The 21361-nt window shown below is 35.9% G+C and overlaps 1 protein-coding gene and 1 long non-coding RNA gene across 3 annotated transcripts in view; both read left to right on the plus strand.

The window, feature by feature from the left end:
• Umad1 (UBAP1-MVB12-associated (UMA) domain containing 1) overlaps positions 1 to 20908 on the plus strand; it is a 165638-nt gene extending 144730 nt beyond the window's left edge. For both annotated transcript variants that reach the window (XM_048340075.1, XM_048340076.1), the window contains one exon: positions 19081 to 20908. In XM_048340075.1, coding sequence (XP_048196032.1) covers positions 19081 to 19338 — 258 coding nt within the window. In that variant the 3' untranslated portion in view covers positions 19339 to 20908. The remainder of the gene's footprint in view (positions 1 to 19080) is intronic.
• On the plus strand, positions 734 to 7183 carry LOC125347040. The gene is made up of 3 exons (XR_007210091.1): positions 734 to 860; positions 3809 to 3813; positions 7173 to 7183. It is a non-coding gene; the product is annotated as an uncharacterized LOC125347040 (long non-coding RNA).
• Positions 20909 to 21361: the final 453 nt, after the last annotated feature.

Below are 21361 nucleotides of genomic sequence, written 5' to 3' on the forward strand. Positions count from 1 at the left end.
AATAGTATCCTCTTTTGGTCTCACTGTGTGTGAGTATATAGAATCCTGTATACTTTGCCATATCCCAGTGTACTTTATGTCCAACTTCTGCGTATCAGAGAGGACATATGCTATTTGTCTCTGTGAGCTTTGCTTACTTCACTTAACATGATTTGTTCTAGTTCCATCCATTTTCCTGCAAATTAATTTATTTTATTCTTTCTAATGGATGTGTAAAATTCCATTGTGTACAGATACCACAGCGTTTGGATCTACTCATCAATTGTGAATCTGGGATGTTTCCATATCTTGGCCATGGTGACTAGTTAGGCAATAAACATGGATGTGCAGGTGTCTTTATCGTATCCTGGTTCATGATGTTCAGAAGTGGTATTACTGGGTTGTCCGGAAGATCTATGTTTTATTTTTTGAGGAACCTCCAGACTGCTGTCCAGAGTGGTTGTGCTGGTTTTTCCACCAACAGTATACACTAGGGTTCCTTTTCCCCACCAACATTTATAGTTGTTCGAATTCACAATGTTGGCCAATTAAACTGGGGTGCGATGGAATCTCAGAGTTATTTTGATTTGCATATCCTTTATGGCCAGGGATGATGAGTGTTTCCTCATGTGATTCTTTGCCATTCTTACCTTTTCTTCTGAGAAGACTCTCTTAGTTCCCTGGCCCATTTAGTGGTAGTTTTATTAGATTTGAAAGGGGTTTGCTTCCTGAGCTCCTTGGATATATTGGATATATCTTCTCCCAGTTTGTTAGCTGCCTTTCTAGTTTAGTAGCTATGTCCTTAGCTGTGCAAAAACCTTTTATTTTGATATAGTCCCACTTGTCAAGTCTCTTTCCTATCTCTTGTGCCCCTGGGATTCGTGTCAAAAAGTTTCTACCTATACCTATAAGTTCTAATGTTTCTCCTACTCTCTCTTGAATTAGTTTCAGTTTCAGGTCTGACATTGAAGTCTTTGGTCCACTTTGAATTTATGTTAGTGCATGGTGACAAACAGGGATCCACTTTTAGTTTTTGGCATATGGATGCCCAGTTTTCCCAACACCAATTAATGAAGAGACTATTTTCCCCCACTGTATATCTTTGGCTCCCTTATCCAATACCAGATAACTGTGTTTGGTTTTATTTCTGGGTCTTCCAGTCTGTTCTGTTGAACTTCTGGTCTATTTTTGTGCTAATGTAAAGCTGTTTTTGTTATTGCTCTGTAGAAGAGTTTGAGGCCTGGTATTGTGATACCACTTATCCTACCAATTTCCGACTTCCAGGTAGCTATGATTACAGGCATAAACCACCAGCGCCTGGCCCCAAATGCTCTTTGTAGTAGTTTTTTTGGTTTCTAATCTTACATTGAGGTCATTGATCCATTTAGGATTGAACTGTTTCAAGGTGATAGAGATCCAGTTTCTGTTTTCTATATGTATATAACCAATTTTCCCAGCACCATTTGTTGAAGAGGCTGTCTTTCTTCTAGATTTTGTTTCCAAATACTTTTAGAATGGGCAAGATATAGTTGATCTACTAATTTCTAAGTAATTTGTTTTCTCTGAATAACTACTTTCAGTATTGTAAAATTAGAGTATATATTTTTACCTACAAAATTAAGTTCATTATTTATACCCCTTAGACCACATTTCTTAAAGCTACTTGATTTTTCAGTTGATAGTATCTTTTGATGTATTTGACCAAAACTAAGTAAGCTAATGAAGAAATTTTTCATTTGCTAGTAAGAAAGAAAGAAATAAAAGTTTTAGATAGCTCTCAAAGTTCTTTTCAATCAGTGGTGTAATATCAACACAGCATTATAAAAAACATCTTGGCTTTTGTGTGGCTTGAACTCAGGGTCTAGGCACTGTCTCTCAGCTCTCTCTTCTGCTCAAGGCTAGTGCTCTACACCTTTGAGCCACAGTGCCACTTCCTTGTTTTCTAGTAGCTAATTGGAGATAAGAGTCCCACAGACTTTCCTGCCTGGACTGACTTTGAATCGTGATCTCAGATCTCAGCCTCTTGAGTAGCTAGGATGCAGGCATGAGCCACAAGCACCCTGCTCAACATAGCAGCTTTAAATGGTAATTTTTATTATTCATTAATATTATTATTGGCAAAATTGAAGCCTGGTTCAATTCCATAATCTCTGTATCATTTTTTTCCCATACTAACAAATTTAATAGAATCTCTTAGTCTCTGAAATATAAGAAAAATACACATTATGGCTAGCTTGTGTTTCATTTTGCAATCTCAGAAATAAAATGACATAATTAATATAATCAGTTTTGGACACATTTTAGCAGGTTTTTAAAATTGAAATTGACAATTGAGTTGAAATTAATTGGGTTTTACTTAGGAAGTCTTCAGTTCCTACATCACTGTTGGTTATTTGTCTGCAGTGTCCATAGTTTGGCTAAAATTATGAACAATACAAAATAAAATATTTCTAGGAAGATAGAGTCAAATGAAACCTTTGGTTTTCTAAAAAATGAAAATAGAAGATACATTGAATAAAACTTTCTAATACAGACATGCATGTTAGTTATTTCAGTAGTTGTTTTTCAGATGTTATTTTTGTGAGCATTCTTGACTGAAAGAGAAATGTTGCTGAGAATGTTGACTTAATCCATACCATCTGGCTTTTGAAGTTAGGAAATCATTATAAAAATTGTCATTGTTTCTTTTATTATTCAGTCATAAAACTTAGAGGAAAAATGAGTAATAAGTCATATCTCCTTTTAAGATATTAAGGTCAATTACCAATATTTCTTAAGGAAAAGATTTTGTAAAGTTATATGTACACTATCAGTTCTAAACTACATTCTCAATTTGCAAAGATAATGATTTCTTTTGCTTTTTAAATATTCTTTTGCCAAATTCTTTTTTTCAATTTAATTTTATTGTCAAGGTGATGTGCAGAGGGGTTACAGTTACATATGTAAGGTAGTGAGTACATTCCTTGTCAAGCTTGTTACCTCCTCCCACATTTTCCTCACACCTTCCTTCTTGCCCAATCCTTCCCCCAAGTTATCTTACAACATGTTGTCTTGTAAATATTGCTGTTGCATTGATTCACTTCTTATCCTTTGTCTCACCAAATTCTTCAGAGTGGTATTGGTCTTCTTATTATTTAAGTTATAATCAGATTTTATACATTGCTTGGACTTCTTAGAATGAAATGTTTCCTTTATGTTGACATTTGAGAGTGGTGGACCTCCAGTCCTGATTTTTGCCATTCAGACATGAGATCATGTCTGTGTTAGACTTCCCAGTTTACCTAGGATAACTGGCTCCCACCAATGTGCTATGTCTCCACTGTGAAGGACTTTTGTGAACTTCACTATTGGGGCTGACTCTGAACCAAGATCTTCCCAATCTCAGTTTCCCAACTGTCTGTGGTTACAGATGAAATGAAATTTTCAAATTTCATCCTAGAAGGCAAAGAGATAATAACTAACATTTATAGGACACTTGTGTTCTATGGAAACTGTGGTATGGAGGACTACCAACCAGCATTATTTCATTTACGTCTCACAGCATCTTACAAAATAGATTTACTTATTTCCATTTTACAGATGAGGAAGTTGAGGGATATGAGGATTAAGGAGAAACATGAGGTAGCTTTTCCAAGAATATACAGTTGGGACACTTAACCAAGTAAGTCTTTCTTGCATTTTAACACAGTTCACTGCTAAAGTATTTTGGGAGGGAGATGCACATAGACATTTACCCATAATAAAGTTAAGCAGTACATCATTTACTTGCAAGGTGAAGACCATTAACCAGATTTTGTGGCCCCAGTGAGTTATGGAAGTTTTTCTGAAGAAAGGGTTCAAGATGACACTACTTTATGCCTCAAACCTTCTACAGTCTTTCATTCAATAGTATTTATTAAATATTGATGGAATGCCAAATATTTTGCTATATAGTACATATACAGGAGATTGGACAGGATCTCTAACCTCACAGAGTTTACCTTTTATCAGGACAGATAAACCAAAACATAAACTAAAGTGAAAATGGGCAAACATACAAAATAACATTGGAATGTTAGACAGGAAAAGAGAGAGCAGTGTACAAAATAGGAGCACAGAGCTACTTGTAGTAGAAGACACAGAAGATACAGGACATCTCTGTGAGTGGATTTAAGCTAGGACTTAAAGATTAAAGAGTTAAAGGGAATTCACATTCAGGTTGGCAAAGACTATAAAGCCCAGGAACATCACACTTTATTTTATTTATTTGTTTATTTATTTATTTATTTTTGGCCAGTCCTAGGCCTTGAACTCAGGGCCTGAACACTGTCCCTGCTTCTTATTGCTCAAGGCTTAGCACTCTGCCACTTGAGCCACAGCACCACTTCTGGCCATTTTCTATATATGTGGTGCTGAGGAATTGAACTTCGGGCTTCATGTATATGAGGCAAGCACTCTTGCCACTAGGCCATATTCCCAGCCCAACATCACATTCTAGAGGAGACACTGAACCTCAGTTTAAATCTGTAAGTTACTGCAGAAAGCAATTTGGTAATATTTTATCAATGTGAAATACAGTTTTATATATTATAAATCCTGATGCATTTATTCCATCATAGTTGCAAATGATGGAATTCCACATTATTATATAGTCACCCATTTAACTCTTATGTCATTCTCTCAAGTTAATCCAGTGAATTAAGCTCCTATAGCAATTTGATACATGACATCACCCACTTTAAAATACACGAACAAGCTCTTTATCAATCAGAAATTTTCTATCATTCCTTGTTTCCTTGAACTTAAATTTCTATACACTTCCAAAGAATTGAATTCTTTATCCTGAAAGCTTTATTGATCATATTCTTAGTCTACTGTGTGATTCTGTGACAAAATATTACAAACTAAGTAATTTATAAAGAACAGAGGAGTATTTCATACTCCTCTTAGTGGCTAGGGTGTTCAATGTCTGGGTGCTAACATCTGACTAACATCTGACTTTTGGCTGTGTCATAGCATAGGGGGAAAAGTATATATATGTATATATTTGTGTGTGTATATATACAATATATAGTGTATTATATAATATATAGTATATATAATATAGTATATTACATAATATACTATATACATACAATTTGTTATAAGTCTAGCCTGTGAAGTGGTTTCTTATTATGGTTTTGGTTTGTTCTTCCTTGATGACTAGTGACATGAGGCATATTTTCATGTGCTAAGACTGTGACTGTGTGTGTGTATTGTAAATCAATTTTTGAGCAAACTATTATATCTAAAAATTCACTGCCTAAGTTGAAGCCTTGAAGACTTCATTCTCTTTTCTTTTGAATAGTTTTATAGTTTCACTTCTATAGACCTTTGATTTATACTGTGTTAATTTTTGTGTATAATATAGAAGTGTAATTCAATTTTTTGCATGTAACCATCTAGTTTTTCAGCATTATTTGTGGAAAAGACTGCTTCCCCTTTAAGTTCCCCATCAATATAGGCACTCTAGTCAGAAACAATTCATATTGGACTTACTTTCAGATGCTGAATTCTCTCCATTAATCTATATCTCTATACTTATATCAGTGTAATATTCTTCTGACTATTGCTGCTTCAAAGTCAAAGTGTGTCCTTCAAATGTTTCCTTTTTCAGAATTATTTTGGTGATTCTGGATCCCAGGTACTTTCAAATGAATTTTACAACCAGTTTGTCAATTTCCACAAAGAAAGCAGCTGGGGTTATGATAGGATTTACATTGTAGCTCAAATTGAGTATTGTCTTGTTGGCTGCATTGCTTTGCTTCTGAACATAAGATTATTTTCCTTTACTTGTTCCTGATCTTAGGGTAAAAGGATCAATTTTTTACTCTTAGAATATGTTCAACTTAGATTTCCCATAGATAAACTTGGTGAGACTAGAGAAGTTCCTGTCTATTCCTATTTTGTTAACTTTTTATTGTGAAAGGGTATTCAGTATATCACAAATTTTTTCTGAACTTATTGAGACACCTATTTGAGATGATCATCTGGCTTTTGTCTTTATTGATATGGTATGTGTATTACACTGGTTTTCCATAAATTTGTGTAAACACTGCTAGGAGACAACATAAAACTCAGACTGCAAAATGGAGTATTCTGTACATGTACCGTCCATACAAGTCTGTTCAAAAAACAAATTAACTTTTAAATTGTGAAAGGAGAACCAAAGCAGTAATGCAGCTGGGTACCTATTTGCTCATGAGGAAGAATCTTTTTTTTTCTTAGTAATTGTCCACTTAGAAATTTAAGATGGTCTTAAACTTGGAATTCATTTTACATTTTCTAGTTTGTGATTCCAGCTGTTTCTTTATATCTATTTAAGCAATTGCCATGAAATTCCTATCTTAAACTATGATGCTTTTAATCAATTTTGTTTATGTTTCAGTTCAAAGTAACTTAATAAATAGGAAGTAAAATGTACTTATGGGCCTTTAAGAAATCAACTGTGCTCTTTGAGCATGAAAGCACCACTTTTATTTGTGCTACTTTGGGCATAAATAGTGATGATGTACTTCCTCTTTTTTCCACATTCAAGGGTCCACCCAGAGGCTTGCAACTATATTGAGTTCCGGAAATGTTCTCATTCTCTTTTCTAGACTCTGATATAATCTCCTAGCATAGTTCAGAATCATGTGAAGTGAGTACAGATCTTGTATCTGAGTCCATTAAAGGAAGGTATCTTTTTGTTTCCTAAGAACAGATTGCAGCCTAGGTCCCAGCCATCTGGCACCTTCTTGCTATTGCTCCCCAAGTGCTACAGGCTGGAGAATGTGGGCAATATAATACAGTCAGCGCCTGTCACTGGGCAATTGACCACAGAGGACTCATCTCAGGAAGAGTCATTCTCGTTTTCCAAGAGCAGCATATTGTTACTTTAAGCTTTTAAATTTAACCAGAATGTATTTGGTAAAGGTAAAACAGTTATTTTTAAAATGTATTATTCAGGGAACACAACAGTGCTTTCAGGGATTAAAATAGTCTAAACAGTATGTAATTTCAGGGTTTCTAAGATCTGCATAGAATTAGCATATCCAGCTGGATATAAAAATGACACATAATACAACACCCAATGTTTCTTTCGGAACAAAATTGGTTTCCTCCACATTCCATGTGCTTTCTTTGTTTGATTTTGATGGAAAGAGAAAAGTATTTTGCCATCTCCTCTGAAAGAGAATATCCTTTTCTGGTCTTTAGAAACAACTGCACCACACTAAAAACACACACACGCACACACACACACACACACACACACACACACACAAACCATGAACTAAGGTTTCCTTAAACTGTGTCAGATTTGGTAATCAGCAGAGAATAGTTTTTAATTTTATGATTTCTGAGTTATACTGTGTAGCTTCTTTGCACTTCACCATTCCCCATCTGTTGAAATGGAGAGGAAAATGATTCCTACCTTTTAAAGAAAAGGCTACATGAAATAATGTAAAGAGCTTAGGTGACCAGAAAATAAGTGCTCATTCATTCAGTAGGATGATTCTACAAGTCAGCTAGATGTTAATCAGTACTTGTGCTGTCACACTTTTCCACTACACTTTGTATTTTCCTTTGAGAAATGCCAAGTCGTTCATATAAAGTTTGTTGAAAGCATTATACTTTTAAATTTTCCTAAGCTATACAGACTTTAAGTTTTGTTTCTCATGATTTTTTCTGAAACCATTGTGACACATATTTCTCCCTGATTACATTATTCACATTGTTTTCTTGGATAGACTTTCCTTTAGAATACGTAGTTTCCTTATGATGACAAAGAAGAATTCTGTAAAGTCTCAGAGTCAGTGAAAAAGTTATTATGAGCCGTTTCAAACAAGATTGAAATAGTGTTGAGTGTTCTCAAATTTTAATTCACGAAATACAAAGTTGAATTTACTTATGATTTTTAAGCCAAACAGTGTATATTATAGAAGCATACAGATAAACTTGATGTTACCTTTTGTGATTTGTAGTTTGTGTTTCAGAGAAAGTGGGAAACTTATTTCGTTTCCCTCACTCCAAGCTCTTGAGACTTCAAGCTCTTCCACATGCTTGCATTCTCAGCTTGCCTTTTATTCAGTGAATCCTTACAGTCCTGTTGTAATATTTGCCAGCTTTTCCCCCTACTTGACTATACTTGAGAAATATTTCTGAACATAGCAAAAAGGTAGAAACAACCTAAACATCCATCAGCAGATGGATAGATAAACTATACATGGAACATGTATACAATGGAATATTAGTCAACCTTAAAAAAGATTAAAATTCAGATATATGTTACAATATGTATAAATAGACTTGAAGACATTTAGTAAGTGAAATAATCCATACAATGATAAACAATTGTATGATTCCATTTCCAAGTATATCAGTTATCATAGAAACAAAATGTATGATAAAGTTACGAGGGAATCAGGAAATAAGAATGGGGACTTATTACTTTATTGGTCAAGTTTAGGTAATGGTGACAGTTGAACAGCATCACTAATGTACCTGCACCACTGAGTTATACACTAAAAAATGCTCAAATGGCATTTTTATATTACAAATATTTTACAGTGATTAAAAAAGTACTATCCTGAGTTAACTATGAATGAAATAAAAGCATGCTCTGAGCAAGTACCAATAGACTCAGCCTTTGGCTGTTCTGAATGGCTCCTACTTTCTTAACACTGGGGTGGAGAAAACACAGCTGTATTTACTTTTCCAACCCCATCTTCTATTTTGAAATATAACCTTTTTGCAAATGAAAGCCAAGGTCAAGTAACACAGCTTTCTGTTCACCCCTCCACTTTACCAAACATTGTTTTTCTAGTGGGGCTTTGTGTTAGGCACAGCAAGTATGAGTAATATTATCACATACTCTCTGAGTGGAATTTAATTAGCCTACCTTCATAATTTCTAGACTGAGTTTGGTATGATGTATTTCTTTTTATCCTCATGTGTGTATGAAAACACACTTGTGTATTCACCAACAGTAATATTTCAAAATGTGTGGACTAATCCACATATCCTATTCAAATTATAAAGAAAATAAAGCTCTCTTTCTCATCTAATTGTCTTATTTCTTGAAGAATTATTTGTTTTTGGAGGCTAGGGAGTTTTTTTTGTTTTTGTTTTGTTTGTTTTTTTTACCAGTCCTGGGGCTTGGACTCAGGGCCTGAGCACTGTCCCTGGCTTCTTTTGCTCAAGGCTAGCACACTGCCATTTGAGCCACAGCACCACTTCTGGCTGTTTTCTGTATATGTGATGCTGGGGAATTGAACCCAGGGCTTCATGTATATGAGGCAAGCACTCTTGCCACTAGTGAGGTTTATCTGCAGAATGAACATGAGATCCTACTCACAATTATCTTTGAGTTCTGGCTATGAACATGACAGTTCCTCAGTACATACTTTTAGAACTATATATTTATATTTGACATAATAGTGATGGAAACAATGAAAAAGCATAAAACTCTCAGTATAAATTTAAGGATTACATAATAGACTTACCTATTATCAAGCTATACCCAAAGCATGAAATAATTACATTCATCATTGTTTATCATACTATGTAAACTTTTATTTATAATGATATACTTAAATATAAATATAATAGAAATACACACATATTTATGCATGTATGTATGTTCATATATATCATTTAGGGCATAAGAATTTCAGATGCTCAAGCTGTGCACTGGCAACTCACACCTGAAATCCTAGGTACTCAGGAAGCTGAGATCTGAGGATCGTGGTTTGAAGCCAGCCTGGGCAGGAAAGACCATGAGACTCTTTTCCCCATTTAATCACAGAAAAAGCCAGAAATGGCACTGTGGTTCAAGTGGTAGAGTGCTAGCCTTAAGCAAAAGGAGCCTAGTAACAGCGCCCAGCCCCAGAGTTCAAGTCCTAGAATAGGAAGAAAAAAAAATTCAGATGGTCATTCTGCTAAAATACACTTTGAAATACCAGTGTGTATTTATTACTCAAGATAGTTAAGACTTACTTTTTTGTTATTCTGAATATATTTTGTTATTTATTTCTATTCAATCAGTATCATATAAGTGGCAAAGTGATAGTTTCATGTAAATATACTTTTTGGAGCTTTAAAAATAGAAATTATCTATTTCCTTTCTTATTGTTATGCAGACAACTGAAGTGCTGTATTGTTTTATAAAATGAAAATCATTCATTTGAGAAAAATTAATATTCAGCACTGTGGAAATGTACAAGATCATTTCTCATTACATTTTAATTTGTCTGGAAAAATATGGTCTAGTTGTTCTACGTTATGAAGGAGTTGGATTGATACTCATAGTAAATAAGGCTGTATAAATTCAAGTTAAGTAGAAGCTGGCATAACAAAAGGTATCAAACACTTCAGACATATGGTATCCTTATGAAGCTTGAAGAATACGTACATAAAATTCTAAGTTATTCTGTAACCTTTTCTGTGGTCAGACACTGCAGTCTTCCAAACATTGTCTCATGTTGTACTCGATTATGACAAGATGCTCAGTTGAATTATTAGACTAGACAGATTACCTTTGTATTTATTTCCCTTCACAGTGGTCCTTACTGAAAGGCTTTAACTAGTGTGGCTCACTTAGACTGAATTGTACATTATCTATAATTTCCAGGTAAACATCAGTTAAACATTTTAATGTGAAAGTATATACTATAGTGCATAAGTTTTATTGTTGTAGACAACTTTTGAAAAGCATTAAGTTTGGCATGAAATTCAAGGTAGGTAAGGAGATAAGCTCCAGGTTTGGAACATGTTGAGTTAAGCCTCTGGAACATTAAAAAGGGAATGAGATGAACATAAAAAAGGGAGGGGTTAGGGGGAAGGTACAATTAAAGTGAACCTCTAGGCCAAGAGTCCAAGTAGGAATCTGGGCTAGAGACTAAACTTGAAAGGATAACATCTATGTCTGTATTTACCTTCTGGGAAGGGAAGAGTAAAGGAGTAGGCTTCATAGATAATGTTCCAAAAACAAGTTCATCCAAAACTGTGTGTTGAGATTAAGAAGAATAAAGGAACAGAAATGCAGCCATCATTTCAGAAATAGGCTAGAAAAGAGGGCAAAACTGAAAAGTGGGACAGAAGCCAAGAAATCAAAACTCGAGAGCCTTTCACTGTCATTAGGTGCTACAAAGAGGTCATATTAGATTAGCACTTTTAGACATGTTCTAAGTATGGCAAAAAGTGATTATTAGTGAAAGCAGAGTTGGTAAGGGGGCAGGTGTAGAGGCATATTGCAATGAGTGAGGGGTGAACTGTCCACAGCCAGTATCAACAACTGTGCCAGCCCGATGTGGAAAAGAGTAGAAAGATAGAGTGGAAATTAAGTAGGTAATATGTCAATGGGCAATTTGGACTAGGGGAAAATTGCTTTCCTGTAAGCAATTAATTAACTATTTAATTGCTTACAGGAATGATGAGCAATACAGAAGTGCCTTCTAATTGATGAAGCCATGTCACTGAATCATAGGCACAGGATAGATGTGCAGCAGTGCCATTGAAGAGTTAGCTTTTAATAGGCTGATGGATTCAAACTCAGAAACATTTTTGAGTAGAGTAGGGAGAAGAGAGTGTCAGTAGATAGATCTGTTTTGTCAGAGAAGATGGAGGCTTCGTAGCCACCCCCTTGAAGAGGAAGGTTACACACGTGGTGTGATCAGGGCAGCAGTCCTACTGGGAAGTGTGAATCGCCTTTAAGTTAGAGATCATGCATTTCTGTAAGCCAATTTAAAAACGACAAAAGTCACCGGGCTAGCATTTTGTTTTCAAAAGCAGTACTGAATTCCGATTCCACATTGAACACACTGTTTCCTGCCTAGTTCTTTTCCTAAAATGCTTCTCCTTACTCTTTCCGCTGTTCACTAAGTAAAGTCAATATTCCAGCTTCAGACAAACCAGTTTCCAAGAATCCATGGAACAGATTACAGAAGCAAGTGACAGTCTGCTTACTTCCTCTTTATCACTTATGTACATTCAGCTGGAGTACTGAAAAGAGGAAGCCAGGAGAACATTTTATATCTTTTTTTAACAGAAAGATGGTGAGGCCCAAACAGGTGGAAATAGCAAAGGGACAAGAAAGAAAAGGAAACAAATACTAAAAAGAGTCATGAGCTAGAATGTGCCCTGAAGTGACATCAGAGACTGGAAAAGAAAATGTCTTCTTTCTAACCTAGCCTCTTAGTGTGCTACACAAACAGCATCCTTGCACTTGCATTCCTCCTACAAGAGAAATCTTACTCCCAGGCCACAGGAGAAACAACCAGAGGTCATTTGTGAGTTCATTTTTTTCCTGACTAAATTATCTGTATCTGTGACTAAGTGTTCTCAGCTTTTAATTGTTTATTTGGCCTAATCTTCAATTTTTTTTAATTTTTTTTTGCCAGTCCTAGGCCGTGAACTCAGGGCCTGAGCACTGTCCCTGGCTTCTTTTTTGCTCAAGGCTAGCACTCTGCCACTTGAGCCACAGCGCCACTTCTGGCCAGCCTGTGGTGCTGAGGAATCGAACCCAGGGCCTCATGTATACTCATGTATACTCTTGCCACTAGGCCATATTCCCAGCCCCCTAATCTTCAATTTTTAAATCAAATCTGGGCGTGGGTGGAAGGAAGCACAGAGGTAGAACCTGTGCTTCACACATGCTTGAGGCTCTGGGTTTGAACACTACCAGAAATTAAATGACAATAAGTCAGTACCTAGAGTATATGAGAAACAAGGGGACCAGATTCAGTTTAAGTTCAGAAACACTGATTGAGCACTTAGTTTGTACAGATACGATTCTGGGCACCAGTGATTTTGGGGGCGGGAATGGATAGACTCTGCCTTTGCAATCTAATTTCTCCAAAATATAAAGGGATTGTTGCTTAGGTGCAAAGGCCCTGTCCTCTGCTTTTAACAGCGCCACACATTTCATAGTCACCATCTTATTACTCTGTGCCCTAGCCTGTATCACCTTCACATAACCTCTGTCCCCTGATGCTTCTAACTCAGATTTGCCCCTTTACCTCACCTCACAAGATGCTGATGTAATGCAAGCAGATACTAGCTGAAGCCAGAATAGAATGGATTGTTATCTGGGGAGATAAAGTGACAGTGTTGCTTGTTGAAACTATTGTTCAAAGAAGTATGTCTTTTATTTATAGCATTTAAAGGCATAGAAAACCAGCCCATTTACATTATCTTTTCTTTTCATAACTTGCTTTCTAGAAATATGTTTGATACAGTTTCCTTCTTTGCATATAAATTAAATGTGTTAGATGGGAGCTTTTTACCTGGTTTCAAGTTCATTTAATGGTTTCTATTGCTATTTTGGTTAGGGTTGGTTTCTAAATCTTAATGCATCAGTATTTTGTTCTTATAGGGCATGGTTTTATTGGAGACAAGTTGCAGGAAAAAAACAGGAGGCTTTAAGAGATGCCAAATACAGTGATTTCATATTAATAAAATATTCATAATTTAGTTAGATATGATTACATAGATATGTCTTTTTGTTACTAAATTTGCAAAGTTTGAGCCTCCTAATAGATTTATTTCATGGTAGTTACTGGGATTGTGTGCCCAAAAAAAATGTAGTAGTCTGTTCTTAAACCTGAATTTCCTTGCTTTCGAACATATCCATGAGTGAAGATCACAAGGATGCCACTAACCTTCTGTTGCTCTGAGGAAGTGACTTCATTTTTCTAGGCATTTGCTGAAAAGTGTTAGGTGCCTCATATTCTTGGTAATTTTTTCTTAAGCTCTTAGAAGATTTTACAAATTGAACCTCAAGAATCTTTAGAGCCTCTCTGCAAGAAACAGGAATAATGCCTATAAACCTCTTTGAAGTAAAGATAGGAATTTTAATTTGTTTAGCATTTTTGACAGAGTACTGAAATTATTTTTATACCAACATGAGAACATGTAATTGTAAACTTTACTGTAATGATACAGACAAGGAAGTTTATCTTTTTCTTAAGATTAACCAAATTCTGAAGTGGTATACTCATATTTAAATCATGTAAGGGAAAACACTAATTTGAGAAAGAATTAGTAAAACTAGATTATATAAAGGAACTTACACTCAGAACTATTAGCATTTTTGTGAAGAGGATTAATCACAAAAAGTATTTTTTGCTTTATCAAGATATTTGAAGTAGTTCTCTAAAATTTGGCTATTAACCAGAAGGTTAATTGATTCTTTTTTTCTACTCCATTGTGGTTAACATACAAATTCTTCTTATTAAAGACCCATTTTATTATGCAAATGAAAAAAATCACAAGATGTCATGTCTGAGAGCGGGTTGCTTTTTGCCCAGAGTCTCAAGCACCTGCCTTCACTGCTCCACCCCCACCTCTGTTTCCAGTGGCTGCCAGGCTAGAGGCTTAGTGATCAGGTTTAGTGGGTGTGGGGTCCTTGAATTCTGGCTCACATTTTCTTTGTGACTATACTCTTTTTTTGCCTTATGATGTTTCTCCTTCCAGCTCTCAGCATGCCAACAGCAGCTGCATCATGGCACTCACTCTGCTGCCAAGAGGGCAGGCAGCCTCCTTGGAGACTGTAATGCTGTACTCCAGCCAACTGTTAAGGAGATGCTGGAGTAATACATGCAGCACAGCTGAAATTCAGATCATTCTAGAAAGCATTTGTTAGAACACTTTGTCCATGGTATTTGTAAAATAAATAACTTAAAACTTTTATTACCTTTTGTTTATGAAAGCTTTCTAACGTAGGCAAAGACAAAGAATACTGTAGAGTTCACCTTCCTGTTTCAATAATTATCAACTCAGTTATCTTAGTTCTCTATCTATGGTGATGTTCCCATGGTTTTATCCAGACTCCTCATAGGTTCGTTGTTGTTATTCAATCCCTTTTCAGTTTGTTGTAAGATATAATTTCTAATATCCATACATAGGGGCTGGGAATATGGCCTAGTGGCAAGAGTGCTTGCCTTGCATACATGAAACCCTGGGTTCGATTCCTCAGTGCCACATATATACAAAAAGACCAGAAGTGGCGCTATGGCTCAAGTGGTAGAGTGCTAGCCTTGAGCAAAAAGAAGCCAGGGACAGTGCTCAGGTCCTGAGTCCAAGGCCCAGGACTGGCAAAAAACAAAACAAACTAATATCAATACATAAATTTTCAAGACAAGTTGATTTGGTCAGTCCCACGGATTGGGAGTGCAATCCTCAGGCCCTCAAAAACAATTGCTACATGACTGGACTGAAATATATGCTTCTGCAGGCTGCCTGTGGCGGTCTGTCTGTCTTGATAATTTTGTATAGCCTGTGAATAATGTTATAAATATTCAGATGGCCTTTGGCAGAAAAACAAGATTTTTACCCCTGCATGTATGAAATATGTAGTGCTTTTAGAACACATGGGCTTGATTCTCAGTTTCATCACTGATAAGCAATTGAACAGAACAACTTCCTTAACCTTGCTCTGCCTCATTATCCCCCATCTTTAAGTAGAGGCACACCTACCACGGCTGTTGTAAGACTTTAGTTAGTGGCTGCATTGGGACAACTTAGATATAGCCTGACACAAGGGAAATGTTCATCATGCTAGTGGCTGTCTTCATCATGATCATCAACATCAGTACCATCTTTTGTCCCTCATCACTCATTTTTCAAAATAGAGGGCTGAGCCCCAGATGAGTGAAGCAACTGCCTTTAGGTCAGATAGCAGTTTTATCAGGAGAACCTGAACAAGAAACCACGTTTCAAATCTTTTATTGTATTGGATATGTCCTCGAGGAATAATGGTCTGGCAGATAAGAATGATTTGTAAAGGGAAGGAAAGAGGATTAACAAAGGCATTAACAAAGGAATGAATATTGCTGCTAGAGAGATAAGCCTTAAAAATGGTCTGTTTAGAAAGCAAAACATTATGGATAATATACCTCTTTAGTGGACAAGGTGAGATTTTAGAAATGCTTAAAGAAGGGTATGATTTGGTCATGAAAACTATATAACATTCTGTGAGTAGGCAAAAAGAATTTTTCTTCAGGATTGAACTAGCGGATATAGAGAATATTCTCCTGAGATTAAGATGAAAGGCAAAAAAGAAAAAGAGATTATTTGATCATTGGTGAGTATAAAACATAAAAGGGATTCTAGACTTCTCTAAAGCCAAGTAGGATCTGCTATTTCTAATGTTTTAATTCACTTACTTCACTACACTTGTCCACAAATATTACTTCATTTAATCTTTATAACTATCCTATGAAATAGATACTATTATTGCTCTTCTAATTCAGCTAAAGATACTGAGGCATGAGAAATTAACCCAAGTGGGAGACCTGAGATTTGGACCCTATTCATTTGACTAGAATTTGTGCCTTCACTACTGTTCTGTGTCCCTGATACGTAACCTTGAGGTTTGTATGCCAAATGTTGCTTCCTTTTCAGTTTTCCTATACAAGCCAGCACATAGTGACACTATTTATTTACTTAAGTGACACTGAGTTTGAGCACAAGGCCTTCTGCATGGTAAATAGGCACTTTTCCATTTGATGTACCCACAGATCTTTTGACTTTAGTCATTTTTCAAATGGGCTTCATGGCTTTTTTCCCACTGGGCCTGGCCTCAGACAGTCTTCCTACCTATGCTCCCTGAATAGCTGAGATTATTGGCATGCTACCACACTTGGATGTATGATTTTGAGTCCTCCTAATCTGTGATTCTGGAGTAGCGAGAATACAGTTGTGAGCCATCCTACCTGCCTAGCCGCTCCACTTGATGACTGTTAGGTACATTAAATCTCCAACACTGAATTCTTTCCTAATTTTTAAAATTATCTTTAAATATTATGCAAAGGAGTTTCAATTCAGCTTGTCAATTTATGGGAACAGTACATCTTGACCACCAATGAACCATCTTCCTGCCATCTTGGCACTCTTTCTCATCCCTATGAATGCTGACTCTATCCTTCTTAATGCTTAAGCCAAGAACTTTAGGCTTACCCTCAACTATGCTCTTGTTCATGTATACTGCTACTTATTCCTTCAGCAAACCCTGTTGGTTTTACTGTTGAAGTCTATACAAAATTCAACCATTTTCTCTCTCACTTTTACTTTCACAGCCCCAATCAACATCACAGTAATCTCTTTTCGTAGCATCTTCTTGCCTCCCATTGTCTACTGTTAACACAGCAACTAGAGAGATTCTCTAAAGAAATCAGTCAGAATATATCTCCTCAGAAATATGTTCTTTAATTTTTTAAATCTAATATGTAGCAATATCAATCGATATTCTATACATAATATTGGCTGAAAAAAGCCAAATCACTTCATACATCCTAGGAACAAACCTGAAGTAACCCCAGTGTTCTAGGTGCTATGCAATGAATAATGTTATTTTTAAGTATATACACAGAACTGCATTTTTGTACACTTAACATCTATGCATCATCTTTGCTTTTTCTTTATCTGAGTAATGATTAGTTATGTGTTTAGTTTCTATTTGAATTTACACTTCACTGAAGTGTTTCACAAAAAAAATGTTATTTCCCTTATAGGAACTTATAGCTGGCACTTATAGCTGTTAGAATATAAACTCCATGCAGGCAAACTTCTTGTTTATTTTCACCCACTCAATAGACATGTTTTGAGCTCTAGGCCTTATGTACATATTTGCAATACAGCAGTGGATATGAGAGGTAAAATTTCTGAAGAGTGATAATCAAAGTAAATCACATAGAATATGGCACGTTGCTAAAGGGCTGTGGAGAAGCAAAAAGCAGGAGGGAAAGATGGGAGTGCACAGTGGAAGAGGTGAGGGAATAGTGTATGGTGTTAAAAACAATGGTCAGACAATGGGACAGTACTTGGAAGGATCTGAAGTAAGGAGCTCTTTATGTGTCTAGTATAAGAACTTCCTGGGCAGTGGGAATGAGAAGCAACAGTCTTTGGCAGAAATAGGCTGGGAGTGAGGTAGCTACTAGGAGAAGGCAGTAGGACTGGAGAAGAATGAAGGAGAACAGGCTAGTTGGGGATAAAGATCAGAAAAGTACCAGGGACAGGTCTGGAAGGACCTGGTAGGTTACTATAAAGATAAGGATTTTTCCCATGTGAGGAGAGGAGTAGGGATTTTAGGGTTTTGTTGAAATAGCATCTCACTATGAAGCCCAGCCTGTCTTAGAACTCACGATCCTCTGCCTCTGTCATCAGATTTCTGGGATTACAGTTCTGGGATTAGAGGTGTGAACCACCACACTCCGTCTTTTTTTTCTTTCCTAAACCAATTTGAGTTAGAGCCCAGCTACTTGTCATGAGAGGTCATTCATTTTCATGATATAAAGAAACTTTCATTTATTGTGCATTCTGCTACTGATGGATATTCAGATAGTTTTCAGTATGGGACTTTGTGATGAATAACCTTGTTCATATCTTTTAATAAATAGTCTTTATACGAAATACCAATTTGAAAGGAATTGAACAAGTATATAAGTTCTTATTTGTATAATATTTGTGAAATGTTTTATCATGTGAAAGTCAGTCTTTATCATTGCAGAGGTAAAATCTCAAGTACATTAGGATAAAGCAGGAAAGTATGCAAGGTAGGGAATGAAAGATGTGTCAGTTACATTGCTTGTCCTTGAGGGGCCTGGTGTCCAGTTAAGATCAAATCTATGTATATGAAACAGCAGCTAGCTAGAATACACACAGGAAACATCATGTTATGTCTTAGGCAGTATACCCTATAAGTATTTGGAAGCAGAAGCGAGCAAGATCACTTGGGACTCTGTAACATACAGTCTACAGAATAGCTGGGCATTCAGAAGAACCCTGAAGCAACCATAGGATTTGGAAAAAGAGTCAGGCTTTGTAGACATTATCTGGCTAGGAAAATATCAAGAATGCCAGTTTGTGTATAAGGTAGGTATGGGTGGCCAATCTGAGGAAGAAGAGTATTTAGAATTCATATAAATCCTGGCAGAGATTTGGATGTATATATCTCTGAAATGCATGAATAGTTTGCCTTCAAATCTGGAAGTATTTCTATATTCCACACTAATCAATCTTTGTGATACATTGATGCTACATTTACCACTGCTAAACCTCGCAGCTCATACGGTCTAAATGTTTTAAATATATATGTATTTTTAGACCAGCAAAGAAAACTCATCCAGTGTGACTGTAGCAAGCCCTGAGATGGAAAATAAGGCAGGCCAGATGCTGGAGAACAGTTCACTGATGGCCGAGCTCCTGAGTGATGTACCCTTCACCTTGGCCCCTCATGTGCTGGCAGTGCAAGGCACCATCAGCGACCTTCCTGACCACTTACTCTCCGATGATGTCAGCGAAAACCTGTCACGATTTTGGTATGATTTTACTCTTGAAAACTCAGTGCTCTGTGATTCATAATCTTCATGTCTGTTTGTACCTAAGCTTTTAAAAGAAAATTACCTATTTTATCGGAACTGTTTGATGTTCTTGACATTTCACTCTTTAAAGGCCCATAGACAAGCAAGGATTTTAAAACAAATAAAATAGCATTATTTTCAGAGTCAGCTTGTATAAAATTGAACTTCAGGTTTACTTCTCTTCCCCACATAATAAATATAAAAATGAAGTTATCGAGGTTTTATGAGAGGATTAGGTTGTTTAGCTGCTCTCTCAAAGTACTGTGAATGCGAATTGAGGCTTTTGCCTGGGTTATCACAACTTAGCCTGAGCTTGGAATGCATGGCAAGTCTCTTCTCTGATTTTGAAAATGGTTGAGTTTCTGTTACTCCATTTTTTTTCCTTCATAGTGTTTATAAATAAGTTCAGAAGTTTCCCTTACTTCCTTCAGTCTCAAAGTACACGAAGTAATGTAGAAACTTAAAACTTGTCCTAAACACAGTTACAGTGTGCCAGCATCTAAACCATCTTCAGGCAGTTTGTTGAGGGGCCCATTTCCATTTTCTTCGACTGAGAGCAGCCCTTCCCACCTGTGTGATTTTGGCCTTCCCACTTTTGTTCTCTGCCTTTCCGCCCCTTCCTAGCATGCTTTCTCACCATCCTTCCAAAGAACTTTACTCTGCTTCTACCTCAGTTGGCATCTGCTCTCCTTACCACATATGTTCCCAGTATATGAAGGAGCCACATTTCCTTTCAACCTCTCAGCCTCCTAGAAAAACATCTCAGAATGATACGTATTATTGTTGATAACACCCTTATTTAGAAATTGCTGGCCACAATACAGATGGAAAGGTTCTTCTATCATACATACTCAACTCATTTCCAATTAAAATGTAGGCAAAACACCTAGATATGACTTTTAGTTATTATTTATTCCAAGCAAAACTGAAAGCTTCCATTGGTCAGTAAGCATAGAGGGAAGATTGATATATTGTGATAGAATTTTCTATGCCATGGAAAACATTTTCATTTATTTAATTAGTAGAATATGACTTACTAATTTGGTGCCAAACTTTTAAGCATATTTTTTCATAAACAGAAAGTGCCATAGCAAAAGTAAACACTGTGCATAAAGATACATGAATTTTAATGTTATGTATGCTTGTTTAATAGATGTGGCATTAATAAAAATACTATATTATTTAAAATTAAAGTAATATTTCTATTGACAAAACATAGACTACATTTCCAATTAATGTTACCATAGGATGTTAATGATTAAATTAGATCCTTACATGGTTTCACAAAATATCAGTCTAGGAAATATGACTTATCACTGACACAAATGTGAACATTTGTGCACTTTTTGTGTAGGTACAACTTTCTAATATCCATGTTAATGTATTTTTAAAACTTAATGTAAGCAAATAGTTCACTTGTCTAGTATATGTTAAAATTTTCTCTAAACTAACCATACATTTCATTTATATTTATTTCTACCATGTTTATAAGTACTGTTGTCTACAAAATTATTCTATTTAAATAAATGTGAATTAAATAAATATTTTGATTAATTTCAGATTCACAAAAATGGTTTTCTTTGCCTTATTTATGTCTGAATGCAAGTTATAGATTCTGTAGCAGGCAAATAGTTAAGGCAAGCCAGATGCTGTACTGAGAGAAAAGTATTCTTATATGTAAATTTTAAAGAACATTGGAAATGGCAAGGTCACTAGTCTTCACTTAATAGGATTAGAACAATTTGAGGAAAAAAAGAATGAGCATCTAGAATGATCCCTTTCATCATTAGTCATTAGTACTACTACTAACGTACTAGTAGGAGTATTAGTACTAGTACAACTAGTACTATTAGCTTATTTTTTACAAAAATAATTGTGAAATGTCCACTTAAATGATCTTATCCTATATGTAAATCAGTATTAATACTTGAAAACCAAAAGAAACGAGAAATCCAACAACTCCATTTACCCAAGGGAAAAGTAAAGCCTAGAAATGTCAAATGAGGGCTGGGGATATGGCCTAG

The sequence above is a fragment of the Perognathus longimembris genome, chromosome 2 (assembly GCF_023159225.1).
Source record: "Perognathus longimembris pacificus isolate PPM17 chromosome 2, ASM2315922v1, whole genome shotgun sequence".
Classification (NCBI taxonomy): domain Eukaryota; kingdom Metazoa; phylum Chordata; class Mammalia; order Rodentia; family Heteromyidae; genus Perognathus; species Perognathus longimembris.